This window comes from Callorhinchus milii, unplaced genomic scaffold, assembly GCF_018977255.1.
Source record: "Callorhinchus milii isolate IMCB2004 unplaced genomic scaffold, IMCB_Cmil_1.0 Scaffold24, whole genome shotgun sequence".
NCBI classification, from domain to species: Eukaryota; Metazoa; Chordata; class Chondrichthyes; order Chimaeriformes; family Callorhinchidae; genus Callorhinchus; species Callorhinchus milii.
The window spans coordinates 1914264-1939797 of NW_024704765.1; the positions used below are offsets into that span (position 1 = coordinate 1914264).

Here is a 25534-nt window from a genome sequence, read left to right on the forward strand (position 1 = left end):
GTGCGTGCGTGTAAGTGTGCGTGTACGTGCATGTGTGTACGTGGGTGTGTGCGCGTGTGTGTACGCGTGTGTGTACATGTGTGGATGACACAAGGTGCTAATTGTGTACCTTTGACAGGTCACTGGGACAGTATGGAGGAATACACGTGTATGATCCCAAGAGACACCCATGATGGCGCCTTCTACAGAGCAGTGCTGGCTTTGCATCAAGACCTTTTCTCTTTAGCCCAACAGGTGTGCATTACTGTCTTTACGCGGCTCGTTTAGCTGAACAATACTGAATATAAAGATGTCGATATAATGACTTCATATACTCGATAATCATTGAAAAAAATAATAATAATCCTTGCATTTGATAGAGTGCTGTTTGTGGGACACTGCTGTGCGCAATTGGTTGCCGTGTTTCGTCCAAAAACAATCCGTCAATTCACTATACAGTATACTTGAGACGTCTCAAACACCATATCAAATGCAAGGATCATTATTATTATGTTTATGTTGCGCTCTTCCATCAGTTCACATGTGAGTTTTACGTGTAAGTATTCACCACAATAACATTGTTAAACCAAATTTTAAAATTAGATTTGATTTTGTTTTGGTGCCAGGCTGATCCCCAAACTCTGTAAGTTATGGGCAGACCTCAACATCAACAATAATAACAACTTGGGCTTATATAGCGGCCTCCATGCAGGGTAGCGTCTCAGAGCGCTTAGAGTGCTGACCTTAAATGTCACTTAGCCATTTTGTGGTTTGGAAATGACGTCAATAGAACACTAAAAAGCTTTACTGCCAGCTGCTCTCCAACTCAGCTCCCTCTATCCCTTCTTGTCCTTCGCCAGGTGCACTGACCCCTGGCCCCAGTAGTAAATCAATCCCCTCACAGTGCAGTGGACAAACCTTTCAAAAGATCACCAATTCCTCTTATAATCCTTGCATTTTAATTTAGCGCTTTATGACGTCTACGAGATGTCTCAAAGCTCTTTACAGAATATACTGTAAAGTGAATCGCTTGTGTATTTTTTATGGGCAAAATGCAGCAGCCAATTGCGTACAGCAGCGTCCCACAAACAGTCGTGGATTGAGTAACTTATTTTTGAAGGGATTATTATCCCAGAAAGTGATCCGCCAATTGACTAACAACCGGGTTCCTACTTACTGCTAGATAAATAGAGGTGTGTGGAGTAGGGTAACCCTGCCCAGGAATTTCCCCCCCCCCCACTCCAGCTTCAGCACGTGGTCAGGGCCAAATATTTCTGCGTTCCCATTTGTTGTTCCTGACTGCAGAGAGCAATGTCTCGGAGATGCTAAATATAGGTCATCGGCAGTCTCCTGGCAGATGGTACTCAAATGCTGAATAGGGTCAAGGAAATCAATTGGGGGACAATGCACTCAAAGCAGGAATACAAGAGAGTGGGGAAACAATTTGGAAAGCCACTTTGGATCAGACCAGTCCGGGGGTGGGGCTGAGAGGGGTGCGTGCGTTAATTCAGTAGGTCTGGAATCTGTTTTTTTTTCTGCCGGTTGGTAAACTGATGTTTAATTGAGGAATGGAATGTACTTGGGGATGTTCTTAGCAATGCTTCAAATTTCGCCCCTCCCCTCGCAGTTTTCAACACTAATTTTATTGCTGTTGGGTACCCATGCCTCCGTTAGCCTGGGTACTCTCTACAATCCTGTAGCTATTTTCGTGCTGCTTGATACACATCAGATGTTGACCTGACTGCTTCCCCTGTCACGCTGAGCACTGACATTGTTTGTGTGTGTGTGTGTTTTAATTTCTTTGTGATCTTTAAACTCGTATTGTGATCCTTCCTCTCTCGTTTCTTCCACTTCCCCTCGTGCCTATGTTCAGAATCTTTGCAGTCACTCTCGTCAAAAAAAGGGCTGAAGAATTCCTGTGAAGTATAATTAATGCAAGTCTCAGGCGCAGGCCAAGCTTTGATCTGATCACAGACCATTCCCAGGCAACTAAAAAGGATTTTTTCTCCTACTTATGACAAATCAAGGTGACACGCATGAAATCTGAAAGCATTTCTACACGTTTTGTCAGTGTAAATTAGAAAATCCGTAAGCAATACGTTGATTAAGCGATATAATTACTTTCATATGTGCATACGAAAGTAATTGCATTTTTATATGAGTTTCAAAGTGAATTCTCAATTGTGTGCGCTCAGGGAGGCAAGCGACTATCTCAAAAAGGAATTGAGATTTAGATTCTGCTCTAAACTAATAAAGACAGACAGGTAATAGAGGTAAAAGCGATTCCTGAACCAGCACAGATACAAGTGTGAGGGATGTTGCTGTTCTGCTGTCCATCATTAAGGCATTCCAGCTGCATTAGAGCAGAATTCTGTACTTCTCCCTTTCCCCCTGTCTCTGACGTGCACCATCTGTCAGCAAGCTGTTCCCGGGCCTCTCCGATGCCCCAGTGCTGAGTCTCTCATCGTTAGGTCACCAGGTATCCAGCTGGCGGGAAGGAAGTGAGGTCATAGGAGATTCCATTCTGGCTCACGTTTCCACTCGCTCGTTGGCTAATAACAATTATTTGAGAGGGGCTGTGAGGGTCCAGAGGATATAAAGGGAAATGAATTGGGAGAAACAAAATTTTCAACTATAACAACATGCAAATGCATTTGCCTATAAAATACTGTCCCATACTTTACAGTAAATCCCGTCAAGGGCTTTGAGACGTCCTGCCAAGGTGAAAGGCACTGTATAAAATCGTAACAAATCTTCATTTCGCCCACAAAATACACAGTGAATCCACTTTACCATATATCCTGTGAAGCGCTTTGAGACGTCTCAATGATGTGATAAAGCGCAACATCAAATGCAAGGATTGCAAGACATGAAAACTGGGAGAAATACTACACATTCTGGGAAACAGTGGCAAAGGTCAGAGGGGTCAGCAGAAACCCCAGCGATACACAATGCATTCTATGATTAATGGATCAAAATTGGATTCATAGTTATTTACAAACATACTTTACTAAAACTGCCTTGACATGTGCTTGTTTGCAGTGCATTGACAAAGCCAGGGACCTGCTGGACACAGAGCTGACTGCCATGGCTGGGGAGAGCTACAGCCGTGCTTACGGAGTGAGTCTGATGTTCCTGTGTGAATTGTACGCTTCCCTTTCAGAGCTACAAGCTCTTTGTTCTAGTTTGGATACGGTGACCACATGGACTCCTTATGCTATCCATTACATGGGAACAGGGGAGCTTATTCACTCCATCGAGCCGGTTCCACCAGTTTACTACGATCATGGCTGAACTTTTAATCCCATTTCTGTGCCTTTTTTTCATGCCACTTACTCCAACAAGGAACCACAGAGCCATAAAAATTTAAAGCACGGAAAAAGGTCATTCCTGCCTGTGATGTGTTCTTTGAAAGAATAATCCATCCAATCCCATTCACCTTCCTTTTCCCCACAAAAATGCTCCTTTTCATACAAGGTGACCAAAACGTCATGATGCCATTACAAAGTCTAATATGTCTAAAGGAAATTATGATATTTTTGCTTTTAGATAATAGTTATCACGACCCTGTATTTCTATCTAATTCCCTTTTGAAAAATAATAAAGAGTCCCAAACTCATCTTCTCCACCACCAACCTTTTCCTCAGCCCACTCTCCCATACTCCCTCCATCCTCACCTCCAACTATAAAAGCAAGAAGGACATCTCCCTTCACCTTCCATATTCAACCCCCCCCCAACTGTCCTCCAAACCTTAAATCTGGGCTCTCACTCGCCTTGGCTTGATTATTCCAACACTCTGGCCCTCCCTACATAAGTTGCAGACTGTTCAGATTTTCTGCCGCCTGTGTCCACTCCTTTTGTGCTCTGTGAGCCCATCGTCACCAGCTTCACTCAGTCCACTGGCTCACCGTCCTGAATAGAGCAAATTTTATTCTTATCCTCACTTTCAGCCACCTTTCCCTATCCCAACAAGCTCTCACTGCTTTGAAATGAACCCCCAACAAGAAAGGCATTGTAAATTGTTGTTATAATATGGATCCTGCCTCAATCGCTGCACCCAGCAAGACAGTCTACAATCTAACAACTCTGTGAAACCATTCCTCCTAACCTTCCCCTTTGCTCCTTTTTTGCTAATTATCTTAAACTGATGCTCTCACTGACTCACCAACCATTAATCCCGATTGACAGTCAAAAGCCCTCATTTGAAAGGCCTGTATCAGGTCTCCCCTTTTAAACATTCCATCGATTTGGTCGCCTTCTGGGTAGTGTATTGACATTTTCATAAGCCCGTGTGTGAAGAAATGTTTTCTGATCTCATTTTTAACCTTCTAAAATATTATGTCTCCAGAATCTTAAAATCCGGTTTGTAATTAAGATTATTCGTCTAGGCTGCAGGTGCTGATAACTAACATGCCAGGAAACCTGTTATAAAATCCTAACCAGCACTATAATTGCCAATCAGCACTTCTACGTACATTGAGGAGTCCTTTAGCTCAGTGGTTAGAGCACTCGCCTTAGCAAGTGAGAGGACCTGGGTTCGAATTCCGGGCAGGGCAAAAAGTTAGGCAAGTTTACTTACTCCACACATCTCTGTTTACCCAGCACTAAATAGAAATCCAAATTGTTAGTCAATTGGCAAATCGCCTTAATGGGGAATAATAATCCCTTTAAAAAAAATGTGGTTACTCAATCCATGACTGTTTGTGTGATTGGCTGCCGCATTTTGCCCGCAAAATATGCGGTCAATTCACTTTTCAGTGTATTCTGTGAAGCGCTTTGAGACGTCATGATAAGGTGCTATATCAAATGCAAGGATTATTATTATTGTATATATGAGCACAAAATGTATGGTTCTATTGGTGATGTGCAGTGTGCAGGAAGTGACATTAGCCGTGACATGATCACCTGGAAGTCAGTAATTTTGGCTTCCTGCAAGCCCGCCGAGGAAGCTGGTTGCACGTTCTGGATTTTTGGGGGGCAAACATTGTCAGAGGCTGCAGCCCATTCATGATCTGCTATAAGTCAACCTGCATTGTAATGAAGCACATTATAATAGGACTCTACTGTGCACTTGTTGAATGGTTTTACAGTTGATAGTGAAGAGTTCTGTTCTAGAGGTTTAGGCTTAAAAAAAAATGTAAACTCTCCTTGCACAAGAGGTTGAGGTAATTGTAAAAAGTGTTAAAGCGGAAGTTTTAAAAAAAGTGTTTGCACAAAATAGAGAAATCCTGCAACTGAGGTCAAAGCAATGGGTCTTTAAGAGGCTTTGCATACAGTTTGAGAGGTAGAAAGGTGAAGGGGTTTCAGGAAGACAGTTCCAATGGGTGGCTGAACAATCAGATATCATACCTAAAAGGAGTTAGTCAGGACTGAGCAGTAAATTGGAGTGAGGAGAGTACCGAGTGCAGGCTAGCGTTCAGAGCTGGTGAAGATGTCACAGCTAAGGTGGAGCCAGGCCTTAGAAGGATTTGAAAAAAAGAACAAGGATCTTAAAAACAACAATGCTCCACGACTAAACGAGGAGGGAAGACCTGATTCTCACCAAAGGCATTGACAGCTTTGCACCTGGTCTGTGGTGATGGCAGAGGTCTAGATGGGCTGAAATATTCTCAAAAGGTAATGGTGTGATGGAGGATAGCAGATCTTCATTAGAATCGGTTCGATGTGGGGTTTATTAGCTAGCTCGCGGCCAAACACAACCAAGATCCCAAAGGGGTGCTGTAGTATTGTTTTACTGATGTTTAGTATCTCATGCATTAGTTGTTTCCATGAAACACTGTTGTTGATGAATTGTTAAAATTGGCCAATAAATGTAACAGCTGTTATATTTGTGCCTTTTAGCCAGACACCAAGAGATAGTTAGAAACGCCAACACACTAACTGTACGGTTTAGTTTGCCAACATTGTAATTCCGCGAGTGATTTTTTTTCAAGAATGATTTGTATCCCTAGTATTTTTATAGTTTGGGCTAATGATCAAATTGATGTCTCGTGCAATGTCAAGAAATAATATATCAAAGCACTAAAGCTGTACACTTTTTGGGATTGCTTTCCTCTGTCTCTGAAGCCAAGACTCATAAATCAACCTGTCTGGTACCATGGACAGCTCCTTAGCAGAATTGGGAAACAGCTGTCGCTGGGTTGCAGAGTTGGTTACATTGCAATAACACTTTATATTTATAAGGCACCTTCGACATAAATAAAACAGCTCCAAGCACTTTCCAGACAGCACTTTCAAAATACAGTGAATATCTTTTTATAGGGCCTTGAATCAGCGTAAGTAACATCCTACAGTCAGGAATGAGATGTCATAACTAATAAAGAGTCCCATGTGGTCAGGTTGGGATTGACTACATTTAATAATCATTGCATCCAAGTGAAGGATTCAAGAAGCAGCAGCTGTGGTGCACGTACAGTGCTCCTTCCTCCCCAACCTCCAGAAAAAGCCCAGGGTTTCACTAGGACAGTTACATGTCTTACACTTCAGTCTAAATTGGGAGATTCTCAGAAAGATTTGCAAATAGAAAATCTCAATGTATCGCGGCCAACTTGCTGTGGCAAATAATAATAATCCTTGCATTTGATATAGCACTTTATCACTCTTCTCGATGTCTCAAAGTGTCAAGTGGATTGACTTTATATTTTATGGGCAAATGTTGTGCTTAAGACCCAAGTTTGATGGTGACTCAATGGAGGCATGCCCTGTCTAATGCCTTTTAAGGTCATTATGTAGTCACTCCACTTTACAGTATATCCTGTAAAATGCCATGAGATGGCTCGACCACATGATAAGGTTACATATCAAATGCAAGTATTATTATTACTATTATCAGGACCTATTACCACTTCATAAGTCCTGTAAACAGTGTTGGTGGATTACATGACAAAGAAGCACATTAGGTCCTTCAAAGAGTTAAGCATCTTATGTCACACAATGCAAAATGCACACAATGTTCAATGTTACGATTAGCAGTAAGGAAATTACGCCTCACTTCAAACATTTTGTCTCCAGTGACCACAGTAAAAAGACACAAGAATATAGCAATAAAAATTGTCGGATTCATTTTATTTTGTTTGAGGAATAGAAATGTGAATTGCCCTGGGAAGAGCAATAAGGAAAAATAGCCTTCAGAAAGAAGCAGTAAGAACTAGGTAAAACAGACATAGTGAGATTTAATTTCATGCTCGGGCAGTAGAAATTACATCACTCGCTCACTCTTACTTTTCCCCTTTATTTTTCTTTGTCTCCCTCCTCTTCTCCAACATTTGTTTTTCTCATTTTTTGGTAGGTTTTTAAATAAGCGTTGTGCTGTCTGGGGGAGAGGTTAGCCAGATATAGCCAGTTGGGATTTTGTTTTTTTATGGAGAAAAAATAAAAATTGTTACTATTTTAAATATATTTTAGCTCTTATATAATAATAATAATAGCGTTTGATAAAGTATCTTATGTGCAATGTCTAGAGGTCTTAAAGCGCTTCTCAGTGGCAGCCAGTTGCAAACAGCAGTGTCCCATGAACAATCATGGATTGAGTGACCATATTATTATGATTTTAATTATTTTTTGAAGGGATTAATAACCCTGGAAAGCTATCCATCAATCGGCTAACAACCGGCTTCCTGCTTACTGTTGGGTAAACAGAGGCATGTGGAGTAAAGAAAATCGCCTAAGGTTTTGCCCCACCTGCATTGGGAGGTGCCAACCTTCAGATGATATGTTAAATTGAGGTACCAACTCCTGGCAACTCTCAACAATCCTCTCCAGGGCACTGCTGATGGCAGACCAGCCAACCTGGTTTGGCAGCAGGATTCCAGGATAGGGTTTCCTCCCACCTGGCTCCCATTAACCGTGCAAACCAAAGCCTTAGCACAGTGGTGGCCAACCTTCATGGCTGGCCAACAAAATACATTTTCTTGATTGATTTATGCCAAGAAATATTCAATCAAGAAAAAAATGAAAACAGATCGCGCAAATGTTCGTGGGAACTTCTTGGTGGCCCCTAGGCCACAGGTTGAGCACGACTGCCCTACAGAGAGGATAGTTCTAACTTAACAAGAGGCAGCTGGTTTGCCAGACAGTGCTTTTAATGGCAAGTTATGGTTTTAGCTGGTTAAACGCAAGCAGTTACCCCAACACATTCTCTCGGATCCCCAAACCTTAGGTATGCCAACCTGCGAATACTCTCTAAAGTTAATAAAGCAAGGTGTGTTCCTCCATTCCATTTCAATGAGTAAATGGCAAACATGTGGAACTCTTGTCTGTTGGATATTTTACAACAATGGTGTTGGGTTTCCATTTGTGTCAGACACCCCATTAAACAACAAAAACATCCTCAAGGTAAAAAAATGCATGAATAGAGTTTCAACAGTGGTGCTGGTGAGGTAGGGATAGAAGTGAGCATTGTTCCAGAGTTGGAAGAAGGTGAAGTTGATGGATTAGATGTGGGCTTTGAAACTGACATAATAATAATCCTTGCATTTGATACAGAGCCTTAACACGTCTTCAAGATGTCTCAAAGCGCTTCACAGAATACACTATCAAGTAAATCGGGACTGTATATTTTGTGGGCGAAACGGGGCTGCCAATTGCTCACAGCAGTGTCCCACAAACAAGTCGTGAACTGAGTGACCACATTTTTCATTTTGTTTTAATTTTCTTTTTTAAGCGATATTATAATGCAATACAGAAAAATACAAAATTACGTTTGTATAGCGCCTTTCATCGGGAGGACATCCCAAGGCGCTGAAAAGTGCATTACCCCAGGAAAAGCGATCCGCCAATCGACTCACAGCTGAGTTCTTCCTTACTGCTGGGTAAACAGAGGCGTGTTGAGTAAGGAAACGCAATGCCCGGGAATCATACCCAGGTGATTGTAACCACTAAGCTGCAGTTCTTCACAATACAAGTTTAATTCACAAACAATTTTGTCATCTGTCAGTGCTATTTGTGATCCATATTGTAGCTTTATAGATATGGTTCATTTGATTAAAGAAAAATATCAAGGAAATAAATCCCTTCCTGCCTTTGCATTTTTGGCAACTATAACATTTATGTAATAAAAATTACATAACTTTAATTTATCTAAAAGTAATTACCCTGCCATTCAGTGTAGTATGAGTATGAAGACTAAAATTACTTTCTCTATAAAAATTACAAGCCATGAACCGCTGCAGATTTTCGGTAATCTCCTGTGACTGCCTGGCTGGAAATGAAAGGAATATGTTTTCTGTAATTCTAGCCCCTGACAAAACACTTTTTGACAACTGTGAATCAGTATTGTTTGCCCTCCAGCCATCATTTAGCTATCCTAACACAGATTGTAAGATTATTCAGGCTTTCAAGCTTGTTCCACCATTTTATTGGCAAATCATCTAATTCCATTATCCCACCTTGTCCCCATATTCATTTACTTTCCAAGTATCCACTGACCTCCCTTTCAAACATCCCAGTCAATTTGGCATCTACAGAAATGTTTTAAAATTTATCTAATAACCCAGCTTCCCCCATTTTACCTTTATTTTAATGCTAATGGAATGAGTTACAGATGTGATTAGAGCGAGGCTACCTTGTGAGAACGATATAACAATCCTGTAGAGTCCTGTAGCTCAGTGGTTAGAGCACTCGCCTCGCAAGTGAGAGGACCTGGGTTCGATTCCCAGGCAGGGTGAAATGCTGGGCAAGTTTCCTCACTTCACATGCCTTTGCTTACATCTAGTTTATTAGTCAATTGGCGGATGGCTTTTTCGGGGATTATAATCCCTTCAAAAGAATAATAATAATTTGGTCATTCAATCCACAACTGTTTATGGGACACTGCTGTGTGCAATTGCTTGCCTCATTTCGCCCACAAAATACACAATCAATTCACTGTATAGTATAAATAAAAAATAATAATTCACTTTATAGTATATTCTGTGAAGTGCTTTGAGTCGAAGACATGATATATCAAATGCAAGGATTATATAACAGCTGATGCTTTGTAGAGTTTGCTGTCAATGCTTCACTGCTCCCCACCAGAAACATAGCAAAATAGATTTTGGTCAGCCGGGTGTCTGACACATGCGGAAACCCATCACCGTGCTTGTGGAGTCCTGTAGCTCAGTGGTTAGAGCACTCGCTTTGCAAGCGAGAGACCCGAGTTCAATTCACGGCAGGGTGAAACCTTGGGCACGTTTCCTTACTCCACACAGAGCCTAACAGTAATCCCTCCAAAACCAAAAAGAATAATAAATTGGTCATTTTCAATCTACGACTGTTTGTGGGACATTGCTGTGCGCAATTGGCTGCCGCGTTCGCCCACAAATATACAGTTAATTCACTTTACAGTGTGTTCTGTGAAGCGCTTTGGGACGTCCTCCCGATGTGAAAAGTGCTATATTAAATGCAAGTATTATTATTATTTTATTATTATTAAGAGTCTCCCGCCCCCAAAAAAAGCTAAAAATTTCATGCATCAAACCACCACGTGGAAATCCCAGAGATAGATTGTTGGAATGGAATGCGCGCTCACTCCCTGGAAGGACGTATCTTGCTTACCAAATTACGGAAAGCATTAGGAGGCTGTTGGTGAGAGCCAAGGCTTGGGGGAGCCTAGAGTGTGCATTGGGGGTAACTGCTGGAATCTAACCAGCTACAGTAAGTGGTTTCTGGGGTCTAGAAAATAAGTTTGTTTGTAAAGTTCGTGGATCCAAGATAGAAAGTAGAATTCTGGACAAGGATAATTGCATTGTTCTTTCAGTTGTGACTGCCAGACTGTAACACTGCCCTCCTCTCCTCCAGGCCATGGTATCCTGTCAGATGCTTTCAGAACTGGAAGAGGTCATTCAGTATAAGCTGGTACCTGAGCGCAGGGAGATCATTCGACAGACCTGGTGGGAACGGCTTCAGGTAAGCGGATAGATATCTGTTAGGTCAGCGTAATGAGGGATACAGGGCAAGGGTGGGTAATTGGAGTTGAGATACAAATCAGCCATGATCTTATAGAATAGGGGAACAGGCTCAAGGGGCTGAATGGCCTTCTCTTGTTCCAATGTCTGCAAATGTTTTGAAAATGAAGTGAATCTGGAGTAGGAACCGAAGCCAACTGTTCATTCACTTCCTCACTGCCGCTCCAACTGCTAACATCTGAAAAGAGAACCGGGTTGAACCTGGGACCTTCCTGGCCTTTGTGGCTTAGAGGAAGTGGGGGGGGGGGAGGAAGGTTAGACTCTTTGTGTGTTTTTGTGGGGCGGGTGTGGGTGGGTGGGGGTTAGATATTCTTAAATTGTGTACCTGAAACAAGTATGAAAAGATTGGACAATGAAGTCTTTACTTACAAGGGACATATTGTAATTAACTCAGCATCACTTGAAAATAAAATATTGTCATGTAAATTGCCCTTAATCGTAATATATTTTTTTACACTTGTGAAAGACGCATAGAACAATAGAAATCGATAACCGAGAAGAGGCCAGTGAAGCCTAATACTAATCTCAGTTCCCTGCTCATCCTCTGAATTATTCCCTTTCAAATGCCCCCAATTGACTCTGCTCCAACATCCAAGTACTGTATTATAGTCCTGCAATGAGTTGCTGAATAGCTCTTGTGAACCATTCATAAAGTTGCTGTCTGTGGATGACAAGTGCGATATTAAATGCAGGAATTTTTATGAGCCATCTATATTTTGTGACAGGTTAAAACTCCAGCGTGAGTGTTTATAATAATTATAATACTTTCCATTTAGTAGCTTTAGAGAAGGAGATTTGGACAGGGCCTGTGCCAGCAAATAAACATCTCCCTGGTGCGTCTGAGACAAATATAGAAGTTACTAAATTTAAAACAAAGCTTATTGTGTGACTCATAGTGTATCAGAAGTGTTCTGGCAGCGAGGCGCCATTGTTCATAGCTTGCCTGGGGATTACAGGCTGCCTCTCAACATCAGCAGCAGGTTCCTCGTCAGTCCATTATCTCCCCCAGAAGTGTCTTCAAATCAAGCCAAAGTTTTGTTAAAAAAAAGTATCAGTACTATAATCCTCCGAAAACAGTCAAGAAACCTCCCAGCTGTTGTCAGTTGAAACTTCCCAGTTGTATTTTTTTTCATTCTTCTCCAGGATTCATTCTTCCAGTGTTTCGAAAACTCCAAAACAACTTGTGCACTTTGTTTCAGCGCCAGGCTCACTTCATCTATTTCTGGCTTGTCTCTGAAAGCTAAGTGTGTTAACAAGACGAGCTCCAAGTCGTGCCCAGCAGAATTTGTAGCATTTCAATCAAAGCCAATATTTCAGTCAGATTCTTCCAGACAAATTGAAAATGGCATTTTGAATTATTCTAAATTCCCATCTTTTGAATTGAGCGCTGCTGCTGCGTGATTCCAGCCGTGTTTAAAAATCTAGCGATTCAATAATTTTCAACTTTTTCCAACTTTTAATTTAATTTACAGTTTCTATTTAATTTTCTTTCAAATTCATTTATTGGGTAAGAAGTTTGGCAAAGCTGGACTGCTGATGTAATTCAGATCAGACACTGCAGTGTGTACTAACAAGGTTTCTGCTAGCTTTTTTACACTGAATTGTTGATTTAATCCCAGGGTCGTCGAGTTTGAAGTACTGCATTGAAATGTCCAGCACATAAAGTAGTTAGTCATTCCAGGAGCTGATAGCGAGCTTCTAGTCTAGACCGACAATCCAGTGAAATACTGGAGGGAGAGCTGCATTTTCAGAATCGCTGTTCTTTGGCTGCCATTTAAACATTAAACTGAGATCTATCTGCCTTCGATGAACTTCAAGGATCTCATGGCACTATTTGGATAGAGAATGGATTTCTTCCCTTTGTGTGTGTGTACTTATAAAACTAATCATTTACTTCCTGGCGGTTATGTAGTTAAATGACTGCCATGTTTGATCCAGATACAGTGACTAAACTGTGTAGAAGCCCCGTGTCCCACCACACTGCTCTCAGGGGAGGTTCAATATTGTGTAGTCATGTTTGGGTGATGGTTTAGGACACAAGGGGTAGACGGCGATTTAATCTGCTTTGTTGCCTCCGCAGGGCTGCCAGCAGATAGTCGAAGACTGGCAGCGAATCCTTATGGTCCGTTCTCTGGTCATCGGGCCGCACGAGGACATGAGGACGTGGCTGAAGTATGCAAGTCTATGTGGCAAGAGTGGTCGTTTGGTAAGAAGTATCCTGTGCCCCTAAACTCTGGAACTGCCTGCCTCTTACTCTGTCTCACCCACCTCTCTCCCTTTTAAGTACCACTTTAAAACCTATCTCTTTGAATAGCTACATCCCCTTTCCTCTCTTCTTCCTCTCTACCTTTTTTGGGATCCAACCCCATCCTTGTAAAACGCTCTGAGATACAGGTCATTGTTATACATCATCCCTCCTTTGCTTTCCCTCGTGCACTTCACAAGTCAGATGTGGGCTTACTGTTCCACGTATCATATATCTCATTCTTTTGTGTTAATTAAGTGGGGAACTAAAATGCCAAAAGAAATATTTTCCCACTTTACAGCTGCACTCTCAAGGACACAAGGTAATAGTTTAGGCAAAGATAATCAGTTTTGTTTTAAGAACTTCTCTGTTCTTAAAATATTCATCAGTAAACATCCCTTCTAAAAGAAAAGGAATTGTCATTGCTAGGTTGCCTGTCAATCTGTTACTATCATCCTTCAGTGAGCAAGAAGTAAATGCATGGAAAGAGCTCCCTAGGGAGACGGTGGAAGTAGAAATTGTCGATTTTTTCAAGAACAAATTAAGACAGATTTCTGTTAGGAAATAATATCTCGGGATACAGTATATAGTTTGGGATACGATGTGTCATGCGACTGCCAGGATAGTGGAAGGCGAACTGAATGGACCTTGGTCTTCTTTCGCCTAGAAGATTCTTATGTTCTTTAAACAGACGTAATGTATTGTTGTTATTTTATCTGTTCTCTTTCCAGGCTCTGGCGCATAAGACCCTGGTGCAGTTACTGGGTGTGGATCCTTCTAAACATCTGGATCAGCCTCTTCCAACCGTTCATCCTCACGTCACCTACGCCTACATGAAGTATATGTGGAAGAGTTCACGCAAGGCAGGTTTCATCTCTTCCGTGTCTTTTCCAATCGCTGGCCGGAGCGTTTTGACCCCTTCAAGGAAATAACTTGTGTTGACACAGCATCTCACACGTAACAAGAAATGCCTTGAAGTGCTTTTAGATTTAATTGCAAATAATGGGAATGTTCTGCAGGCAATTGCAGCAGTTTATGTAACTAGCTTGCACTAAGCCAGAGAACCAGGTCATTAATGTATATGAGGAACAGGAGGGATCCCAGTACAGACCCTGATGCACCTCATTTAATACCTTCCCCCATTGGTTCCACCACCAACTACCCTTCCTTCACTTCAGACAATTTTGAATCCAAGCCCATGGTGCCCAGTGAAACAGTTTGTGAAGTCTCAAACTGAAGTCTCAGCTAAGCTGGCTTTACTGTTTATTTTTGCCCTATTGAAATTGAATGTTTGAGCAAAGACGCTGAACTTGTGCCGTGAGGAGTGAGTGCTGGGGATTGCGTCACTCACTGCGTGCCAACAGGAGTTATTTTGTGGGCAAAACATGGAGAATGTTGTAACTAATTGTTGCTGGCAGTGTTTTATTGTGCCAACTTAACAAAGTGTGACCGTTTTAGCTTCACTGGGAGAGCTCGTGATGTAATTCTTCATTCCAGGCCCCTCCAGAGTGGCTGCTTTCAATTACAGAAGCCCGTAATTATAAGTCTCACACGCTCTATAACATCTGATCTAAGATCGTTCATCAACGTCGCACAATATAGGAATAATACTCCTTGTATAGCGTCATGTCAAAAGATCACAGATTTTCGTCTGTAAAGTGACAGCCATGTATTTGTAGACAAATAGCGAGTAAATTTGAGCAGTGACTGGATCAGAAGAAAAATATCTTCTCATTTCACTGCAGTTGACTCTCCAGTGGGGTACTGGGGGAGCAGTGTAGATTTTCAGAGATAGCGTCCATTGAATGAGATTTTAATCCAAGGTCCCATCTATCTGCTCAAATGGAAATTGAAGATTTGGCGCCACTGTTTGAAAAGTGAAGTGTTTAGACAGACTTTTAGTTTGGGCAGAGAAATCTCAAATGAAATTCAGTGCCGAAAGGTGTGAGGTTATACATTTTGGGCAGAAGAATAAGTATATTCTGATATATTTTCAAATAGTAACATTTTAGAAGGGTATAAGAGCAGAAAAAATATAGGGGTTAAGATCATAAATCTTTAAAGGTGAGAAGGCAGGTGGACAAAGTTTTGCAGCAAAAGTTAATGGGATCTAAGGTTTTATAAATAGCAGCAGAGAATATAAACTAAAGAGGACAAATCGTTAGTCAGAGACGCGATGAGCCAAATGGCTGTCCTTTATGTTTAAAATTTTAGTGCCTCGCGTTGGTGTCCTGGCCATCAGCCCTCTGTAGATAAATTAGTTACTCACTTCTTTTTGGTCAGCCGGGTATCTGACACATGCAGAAACCCATCACCATGCTTAAGAGTCTCCAAACCAAACAGAGTTCCATGCATCCCACCTTTACCAGAGATATTTATTTGAATGGAATGCACTCTCCCTGGAGGGATGCATCCTGCTTACCTAATTCCAGAGAGTATTAGGCGCAGGTTGGCAAGAGCCAGGGCTTGGAGACCTCACAGTGTGTGCTGGAGTTTAACCGGCTAAAACTACATAGTTTGCCATTAATATGATTGTTGAGCAAGCTTTCCCGCTGCTTGTCCAGCTTGGACCATCCTACCCGTTAAGCCTTTGGCTTGCAGGGTGAACAGGAGCTGAGTGGGAGGTCCCTGTCATTAGTGACTTGTCTGGCTTTCCAAATCCTGTGAATAAGTCAGGCTGTGCTGTGTGTCAACAGCAGTGCTCTGGAATACTGCGGACCTGCCTGGCTCAGGAACTGGACTACCGGAACTGCCACAGAAGATAATTCACTTCAGAGCTGTTTGTGAGATCTTGTCATCTGCAAATTTACTGATACATTGACCCATAAATATACACTCACTGCACTTGACAGCAATTACCTATCTTTCAGATAACTCAACATTATGGGCGCTGAATCAAATTCAAGTATGAAAATGATATAATTATATTGTTATGCATTTGATCTGCTCAAAGTGCTGGAGTACATTGTGTCCAAACTTACTATTATTTGTGAAACTGTTGGCGACGTTGCTGGTGCTCTCAGATGCCTGAGATTCTTTTGGAGTGAGACGTTTCTGAGGTTTACTGACTGCCGTGACATCAAGGGCGTTGTATAAGCCTTTGTGGGCCTGTGAGGAGAATGGCAGGGACTGGAATTTCTGCCTAGAGCCACGTCTTTGGTGCAAGCAGCTCGGCGTCTCACGCACGATGTGTGTGTGTGTGCATGAATCAAAACCAGCTTGAGGTGGAGGGGGTAGGAGAACCTGGAGGATCTGATAGGACTAATATCTTGTTTTGTGTCAGTTTTCTTTTGGGCAAACCGCAAATCATCTGGAAACTCACAGGCATCAGCGTTGATGGAGCAGCAGTGTAAGGAGAGATGATGTTAATCGATAGCGTCACGGACTAGACAATTTAGTCATCCATTATTGTGCTTACTTTCTTTCCAGCTGTCCATAGTCAGGCCAGTCTGATGTCTGTGTGTGTTCCCTCCAGGGCTTGAAATGTCTGATTGCTTGTTTGCAGTCTGGGTTTGTGTTTCTACAAAATGCAGTATTACTCTGAGCCAGAATATTATGTGTCCGTGTTCTAAAGCAAAGAAGGCATTTGCCTACTAGGGACATACATCAAAGTAATATCCTCCGGGGACAGGTTTCTGAAATAAAATGCTGTGGTCCCAAAACAATTACTGCCTAATCTTCATTGACAGGAAGGTAGACATGGCCACTGAGACTGAGGTGGTTTGTTAGGTCAGGGTATCAAGGAATATGGGGCAAGGGCTTGGAGTTGAGATACAGATCAGCCATAATTTTATAGAATGGCGGAACAGACTCGAGAGGCTGAATGGCCTCTTCCTGTTCCTATGGATGCTAAGCTTTTTGGATTTTTTTAATTCATGCAAAGATCCAGTGTGAGATTTAAATACCGATTTATGTATCAAATCAGATTGACTCCAATTTCATTTTCAGAATTGTGATGTTTGTTTGGGATATTTGACGAGCCCGAAGTGAGACAAAATATTATGTTTCATTCGCTGAAGTAATGTAAATGGAGGGCAGACTCTCAGCCAAGGGTGCTAAATGGATCTGAGAAAATAAACCCAGAAAAATACTTTCAGATTTGTCGAGGTAGCAGCACAACGTTTATTGTCCAGTAGACAAAGCTGGACAATGGAACTGCATCTCGAGCTGTACAGTACATGTACAGTTGGAGTACAGAACATGCCATATAGTAATAATAATCATTTAATATAGGGCCTTAGCACATTGTTGAGACGTCTCAAAGCACTTCACAGGATAAACTGTAAAGTGTAGTGACTGTGTATTTGTAGGCGAAACCCAGCAGCCAATTGCACACAGCAGTAGATTGGGTGAAATGACCAAGTTATTATTTTATTATTTTTTGGAGGGATTATTACCCCCCTAATTTCAGTACCAAGAATTGCTGCAGCAGAGAGCCACTAAAGGATTGCATACAAAGGTGTCTTTACCATATTTCATACTGAATTGCTACACCAGTGGGCTGCTCCATACTTCTCAATGGATCCGAGCACCAGAATACTACTCCTTATTGCACCAGAGGGTGATTCCATACTTTCACATTGACTCACTGCGCTGTAAGTGAGTGTAGGCTCATGAATCATTCCAAGGTCTCTCTCACACTCGCACTGCTGCAGTGTAAGGGTTGGGTTGTGCCTGTTGTTATGGGGGGAGAGAGAATAGAGAATGACGTTGCAATTCTATATTTAACAAGGGAATGCTGCCATTGGGGGAGGGGGGAAGGAGGCAGAGAGAGTACCGCACTGATGGCTGCTGAAAGATGAAGGTTGGAAATGGGTATCACATTCCGTCTCCAATATGATATTTATTTTTGTGGAGTTCTGTAGCTCAGTAGTTAGAGCACTCGCTTTGTAAGCAAGAGACCTGGGTTTGATTCCCAGAAGGATGAAACCTTGGGCAAGTTTTGTTACTCCACACGCCTAATAATAATCCCTCCAAAACAAAACAATAATGAATTGGTCCTTTCCAATCCACGACTGTTTGTGGGACGCTGCTGTGCACAATTGGCTGCCGCATTTCACCCACAAATATACAGTCGATTCACTTTACAGTATATTCCGTGAACTGTTTTGAGACACCTAGAATACGTGAAAAGCGCCATATCAAATGCAAGAATTATGATTATTATATTTTTGGCTTCCCTTTTTCAAGTCCTGTAGTGGTTAGAGCACTTGCCTCGCAAGTAAGAGGACCTGGGTTCGATCCCCAGCAGGGCAAAATGTTGGAAAGTTTTCTTTCTCCACACGCCTCTGTTTATCCAGCAGTAAGTAGGAACCTGATTGTTAGTCGATTGGCGGATCACTTTTTTAGGGGTAATTATCCCTTCCAAAAATAAAAATAATAATTTGGTCACTCAATCCACGACTGTTTGTGGGATGCTGCTGTGTGCAATTGGCTGCCGTATTTTGCCCACAAAATACACAGTCACTACACTTTACAGTCCAGCTTCACTTTACAGTGAAGCGCTTTGAGTCGTCTCAAAAGACGTGATCAGGCGCTATATCAAATGCAAGGATTATTATTGTTTATGCCCACCAGGACAGGCAGCTAAAAATGGTGCACAAATGCAGAATCGGCAAGTTCAGAACGGAAACAGGTGAGGAATCTGAATGAAACCCACTGCAGGACGCTGTCATTCTTATAGCAGAGTTAGAATAAGGTGCTGTTCACCAACTGGTCTCTCGTATTTAACATCTGTATCTTTCCAGTTCCCATAAATTACAACCTTACATACAGAACCTTAGAAAGTATGATTCCCCTTTGTGGGTAATCTGTTACTTTGGATACCATTAATTAATGCAAAATTAATCACCGAAAAGAAAGTTGAGCCACTCGGTGACTCCGCCTCTGACCACATCACTTGGCAATTATGATTTAAGACGTTATTCCCAATTGTCAATGCAAGTGGCGAGACAGGATTTCTCTCCTGCCTCTCTCTCTATCTGGACAGCCTCCAGCAGCTCGAACTCCACACCTGCCTCCCTCACCACACGACAGGAAATCTGACAGCTGTGAAACGTTTTAACCCTTCCAGCTTCACCACACACAAAATTAAATTAATTAAAAACCCCGACGCCCGGATGCTCACCCGCACAAAACTCTGTACCGTCATCACACCAGTCCTTGCCGGGCTCCACTGGCTCCCAATTACAGAATCGATCGATTTCAAGATCCTCTCACTAGTTTTCAAATCCCTTCATGTCTTCACACCTTCCTACCTCTTCGATCTCCTTACCCCCACTCCACCACCCGCTGCCTCCGTTCGGTTGGCACGAGCCTCCTGTTTGTCAGTGGTCCCCTCTGCTCCACCATTGGTGGCCGGGCCTTCAGCCACTACGCCCCGAAACTCTGGAACTCTCCGTCAATCCCTCTGCCTTGTCCCCTCCCTCCCCATCTTTAAATCATGCCCAAAGACCTTTTTGATAGCGCTTATGTTCACCTACCCCTTCCCTCTCCCCCTGGCTCGTTGTCAAACTCCGTCAGTGACACTCCAGGACACTACCCCACGTAGAGTTGTTCTGTCAACTTCCCCCTTAGCTCCAGCGGATAAAAGCCTTTTATTCAAGTCTCCATTGATAACAGAATTGGTGAATTACGCTGCAATTTTTCCACTGCTTTACTATTGCGATTCACCTGGAATATTGATCAGTAGTGGCTCTGGACATTGGTCTGTTCCAAAATTGGGCAAAGTTAAATAAGTGAAGATTTTGTAATAATAAATCTTGCATTTGATACGGTGTCTATCTCGTCTTCGAGACGTCTCAAAATGCTTCAAAGGATACACTGTAAAGTGAATTGATTGCATGTTTTGTGGCTGAAACTCGGAAGCCAATTACGCACAGCAGCATCCCACAAACAGTCATGGCTTGAGTGACCAACAACAACAACAACAACAACAAGATTCCATTTATAGAGCGCCTTTCACGTCAGGAGGACGTCCCAAGGCGCTGCACAGTTGGGTCATGACCCGAGCAGGGGGGAAATGGTCAGGGTGAGGGGAGGGAAGGGAGGGAGAGAGGAGGGGGAAATGGTCAGGGTGAGGGGAGGGAAGGGAGGGAGCGAGGAGGGGGGAAATGGTCAGGGTGAGGGGAGGGAAGCGAGGGAGCGAGGAGGGGAAAAGAGTCGAGAGGGGAGCTGAAGGCTGAAGGTCAAAGAGAAAGGTTTTGAGACCGGCCTTGAAGGAGGAAAGGGAGGAAGCGGCGAAGGCACTGGGGGATGGAGTTCCAGAGCCTCGGGGCTGAGAGGCTGAAGGCCCGACCACCGATAGTAGGGCGGTTGGGGCGGGGGACGTGGAGCAGACCGGAGCCAGAGGAACGGAGACCAAATTATTATTATTTTTTTTGAAGGGATTAATACCCCGTTACAGTATTAGTTTACAGTTCCCGTTGATGCTGTTATGTAACTGTGTTAGCCCATGTGTCTTCTCACTTTATTGGTGTCTGTTTAACTGAGTGGGTAACTAATTCTGCTCTCCTCACCCTGTGTTGTAGATCGAGGCGTTCCAGCACATGCAGCACTTTGTGCAGAACATGCAGCAGCAAGCGCAGCATGCCATCGCAGCGGAGGAACAGCAGCACAAGCAGGAACTGCACAAGCTCATGGCGAGGTCAGTGTAACCTTCCTCCGCGTAAGGTTAGGGGTCAAGAGATCTGACACTCGCAAATGTTAAATCTGGTAACTAACAGTACGTCCCCCCTACACGCGGGAATTCCAGCCAATAGCCCACAACGTGGATTGTGTGGGAATGTTAAACCGTTCTTGGGATGGACGTTACTGAGCGTCTTCTATCGGAAAAGCAACGGGAGTTTCTCCTGGTGCCTGGCCTGCATTCCTTCAGATAAAATTAGTCGTTCACTTCATGGGTGTTTTTGCAACTTGCTGTGTACAAACTACCTGAGACATTTGCCTACAAATACACAGACAATAATACACTTGTCGCTAATAATACTGAAGAGCTTTGAGACTTTGTATCTTGTCTCAACCTCTTTCCTTCCCAACTCATAATATAAATTATTTGATAGTGTCAAAGGCTGATATTCAGTAAGGGAGGAGAGACGGGTCAAACTACAGGAGAAAGTGATGAGGCAGGAGAGAGACCGCAACAAAGAAAACGTCAGTACAATGTCTCTGACACGTTGGGAAGTAGGAGCTGCGTTCTCATTTCAGAAATCTTTTCCAGCGATGATGTGGCCTGTGGAGGCTAAATTGCTGCTGTAATCCTTACACGTGTGGTATAAGTTAGGACACACCAGTGCGGTATATCAACTTTAAGGACTGTCGGGCACTGTTAAACATCAAGCCACAGGAGAACTGACTGTTATTCCAACTATGTTATTGAAATATTTATGTTTTGCTAATTAAATATTAGATCAAATTAAATGGTTTCATACTTTGGCAGTCGCCTTGTATAATGCAAATCATTGTGGAGTAGGAGATTTATCCAAATATTTCCAGAGTGACAGCTTGTGCCCGGGGCGTTGGGTTGTTTAGTCATGCCTCCTCTCAACAGACTTCAGGCTCAGTATTGCTGCACCCACCAGCTTGGTGCTCTCACGCCTCTGGGTCAGACAGTAGGTGTGTTCACGCTCCAACTTGGGACTTGAGCTCATGGTCTAGAACGGCAGTCTTAGTGCAGCACTGGGGGGGAGCCCTGCAGTTTACAGCTGAGTCTTAACAAGGACTGAAACAAAGTGAGCTGAAGTTTTTCTCAGCATTAGACAGACGTCCAGAAAGCATTTACAACAACAACAACTAGATTCCATTTATAGAGCGCCTTTCACGTCGGGAGGACGTCCCAAGGCGCTGGACAGTTGGGTCGGGACCCGAGCAGGGGGGAAATGGTCAGGGTGAGGGGAGGGAAGGGAGGGAGCGAGGAGAGGGTAGAGAGTCGAGAGGGGAGCTGAAGGCACGGTCAAAGAGAAAGGTCTTGAGACCGGCCTTGAAGGAGGAAAGGGAGGAGGCGGTGAAGGCACTGGGAATGGAGTTCCAGAGCCTCGGGGCTGAGAGGCTGAAGGCCCGTCCACCGATGGTAGGGCGGTTGGGGCGGGGGATGTGGAGCAGACCGGAGCCAGAGGAACGGAGGGTACGGGCAGGTAAGTAGGGGGATAGTAGGTCGGAGAGGTAGGAGGGAGCGAGGCTGTGAATTGTCTTGCAGGTGAGCCTTCCCGGCCCTCCCTCCACACTGCAGGTCATTCAGAACTCTGCAGCTCGTGCACTGTCCCACACCAGACACCGCGACCACATCACTCCCACCCTCGCCCTCCCCCTCACCCTCGCTCGCCTCCACTGGCTCCCCATCCCCCAGAGGATCTTGAATTCGATCCTCTGGGGGATGGGGAGCCAGTGGAGGCGAGCGAGGGCGAGGGTGGGGGGGAGGGCGAGGGTGAGGGGGAGGGCGAGGGTGGGAGTGATGTGGTCGCGGTGTCTGGTGTGGGACAGTGCACGAGCTGCAGAGTTCTGAATGACCTGCAGTGTGGAGGGAGGTGGCGGGAAGGCCGGCGAGGAGAGAGTTCCCATAGTCCGGCCTTGAGGTGATAAAGGTGTGGACCAGAGTTTCAGCCGCGTGAGGGGTGAGGTAGTGCCGTAGTCTGGCGATGTTCCGGTGGTGATGGAAGGCGGTGCCAGTTGTGGCGCGGATATGAAGAAGAAAGGACAGCTCAGGGTCGAACAGAACCCTGAGGTTCCTGATGGCTTTGAGAGGTGGAGAGTGCGGCCGTGGAGCTGATGCTGTCAGCGCCTGAGGTGCGGAGGCGCTGATGTGAGCCAATCAGGAGGGCCTCAGTTTTGCGCACGTTGAGCTGAAGAAAGTTGTCTCTCGTCCAGGACTCGATGTCGGACAGACAGCTGTCAGGACATCGGGGGTCGTGGTGTTGAGGGTAGAGGAGGAAAGGTAGAGTTGGGTGTCATCCGCATACATGTGGGAGTGAACCCCATGTCTGTGGATGATGTCACCACAGGGGGAGCATATAGAGGGTGAAGAGGAGGGGACCGAGGACAGAGCCCTGAGGGACACCGCACGAGACAGTCGGGGGGTGGAGGAAAATCTATTCGTGGAAACAAAATGAAGACGGTGGGAGAGGTACGACCTGAACCACTCAAGGACAGGGCATTTATAGTATCTGGCTCTTTACAGTTGTTACTGGCAGGCATAGTAACTGTTTGTCCAGTAAACTTAGCAGCCATTTTGAATGAAGCAGTGTCTCACAATAGCCAGTAGTTGAGTGACAAATAGAGGATGGAGGGCCAGGAGACTGGAAGAAACTTCCTTCACTTTTCAAATTGCATCACAAGGAAATTTAATGTCTAGTTAGAAGGTCAGTAGTTCGTACATGCAGTGCTCCCCACACACACACTGCATTGGAGTGTCAGCCTGAACTCTAACTTGGGCCTTGTATTATTTGTCATCCACAACACAGTTTAGATTCAATAGTATATGAGGGAGAAAGGAATAGAAGGTTTTGCTGATAGGCTTAGTTGAGGAAGGGCAGGAGGAGGTTCATGTGGAGCATACATACCGGCATAGACCAGTTGGGCCGAATGGCCTGTTTGTGTGCGGTATATTCTGTGTAATAGCTCCTTTGTTTCAACACTCTGCGCAGGACCTTCCCAGAATCCGTTTATGCTTCCTGTTTGCTTCTCATTATCCAGTTGCCCAATGCTCATTATCCATTATCTAATTGGTCAATATCTAATTGCCAATTCAGCCGTAAAGCAATAGGCCACACGCCTTGAACTTAACCTCTGACCCAGATGTAAAAACATTCTGCCAAGGAAGCCAAGCTGACACATGAGCTTTACAGACATGAAGTTTTCCATATTCAGTCACTAGTCTGCACTGTCTATCAGATCTCAGCCAAGGCTCTGAGAGGAGAGACGGAAATAAGGCAAGGTTTCCAATTATCAGTTGAAGAAAGGATCGAGTTTGGCTGAGATACGCTCCACAGTTGGACAGCGATCTCCATTCTCCAGACTTGGATAGCGTGTTTGTTTGACTGAGGTTCTGTACGGCAGCCAGTGCCTGTGGAACTGCACCTCAGTGTGATGTGATGACTTGACAGGTTCAAACTCCTTCTGGTCTTAGCCTGAAGACCCATTGCCTGAAAATTCCAGTAGGTGCAGGCAGTTGAAAAACTTGTGATTCGATATTATTTTGGATGCTGGTTTTGCAGAAAATAAGCTTCCAAATAAATTGAAGAATTTTCCAAAATTCCACACAGTCTTAAATTGGAAGAAAAGACGAGGAGGAATTTCAAGTCTCTAGAGAAGAGGGAAGATGGGGAGGGGATAACAAGAAATCATGACATATTTCAGTGCATTTTTTTTCACATAAACCACACACAGATTCACCAAACTAGTTTTGTTTTTAATTAGAGCACTCTTGTCCTCCTATGACCTCTGGCACGAAGGTTAAAATGGCCTTTGCATCTGCATGCTTATTTGAAGAGAATTGAACCCTAAAACACGTTGTCTTTCTCATTCTGAAGACAGCCCGGCTTAAACTGAGGTCATGTCCTGTGTGGCGCTCACTGTGGTTCAGTGACATGGACTACAAGCATGTTAATTTATTGCAGAGCTCCCTGTAAAATTTGGACACCTGTCTACGGTTCACTTAATCAATATTATCTATAGGACATTCTTAATGTTGACATATCTCAGACTGGTCTGGTCTTGTGCCTCCACACACTTTGCCTGTTTCTATCATTAAGTGGCTGTATCTATTTATGTCAGCTAGTAGATAAAGGAGCCTGCGTTGCGGTCCAGTAAAATATTATTTGATTTGATTATAATAAAAGATACCTTTTGTTAATAATGACAAATTAAATGTGCTCTGAAAACTTTCAATATCTTCTGAATTATTACTATTTTGCAGGGAAAATTAGATTAGAAAATGTCTTATCTCACATTTCACGTATTGCCTTTCTTTCGCTTTTTTTTCTCATCTTTAACTCCTCCTCCCTCAATTATTTTTGACACGTTCTTATATATAGTAGAGCCCCAGTATAACACAGATCACTATTGTGCAGATTTGCTTATAATGCGGTTGGACTGTGAACCACAATTATTGTGTCTGTGTTGACTTCCTGCACACTAAGCGCTCCGGGATGCTATCCTGTGTGAAGGGTGCTATATCAATGCAAGTTGTTGTCGTTGTTTTCGCGCTAAAGTGACAACTTCCAGGTCATTAAGTTACCGTTGATGTTATTTCCTGCCATGCTGTGTGTGCGAGATCCAGGAACTGATGCCCCTCCCCATCTTCCCTCTTAATAATAATAATCCTTGCATTTGATATAGCGCTTTTCACGTCGGGAGGACGTCCCAAAGCGCTTC

The 25534-nt window shown here is 43.6% G+C and overlaps 1 protein-coding gene across 1 annotated transcript in view; it reads left to right on the forward strand.

The window, feature by feature from the left end:
* The window catches only part of mtor (mechanistic target of rapamycin kinase), a 178275-nt gene that overhangs the window by 131488 nt on the left and 21253 nt on the right, over positions 1-25534 (forward strand). Inside the window, exons 32-37 of the mRNA XM_007897779.2 lie at positions 119-234; positions 3022-3099; positions 10757-10864; positions 13004-13129; positions 13900-14031; positions 20698-20813. Coding sequence (XP_007895970.1) covers positions 119-234; positions 3022-3099; positions 10757-10864; positions 13004-13129; positions 13900-14031; positions 20698-20813 — 676 coding nt within the window. The remainder of the gene's footprint in view (positions 1-118; positions 235-3021; positions 3100-10756; positions 10865-13003; positions 13130-13899; positions 14032-20697; positions 20814-25534) is intronic.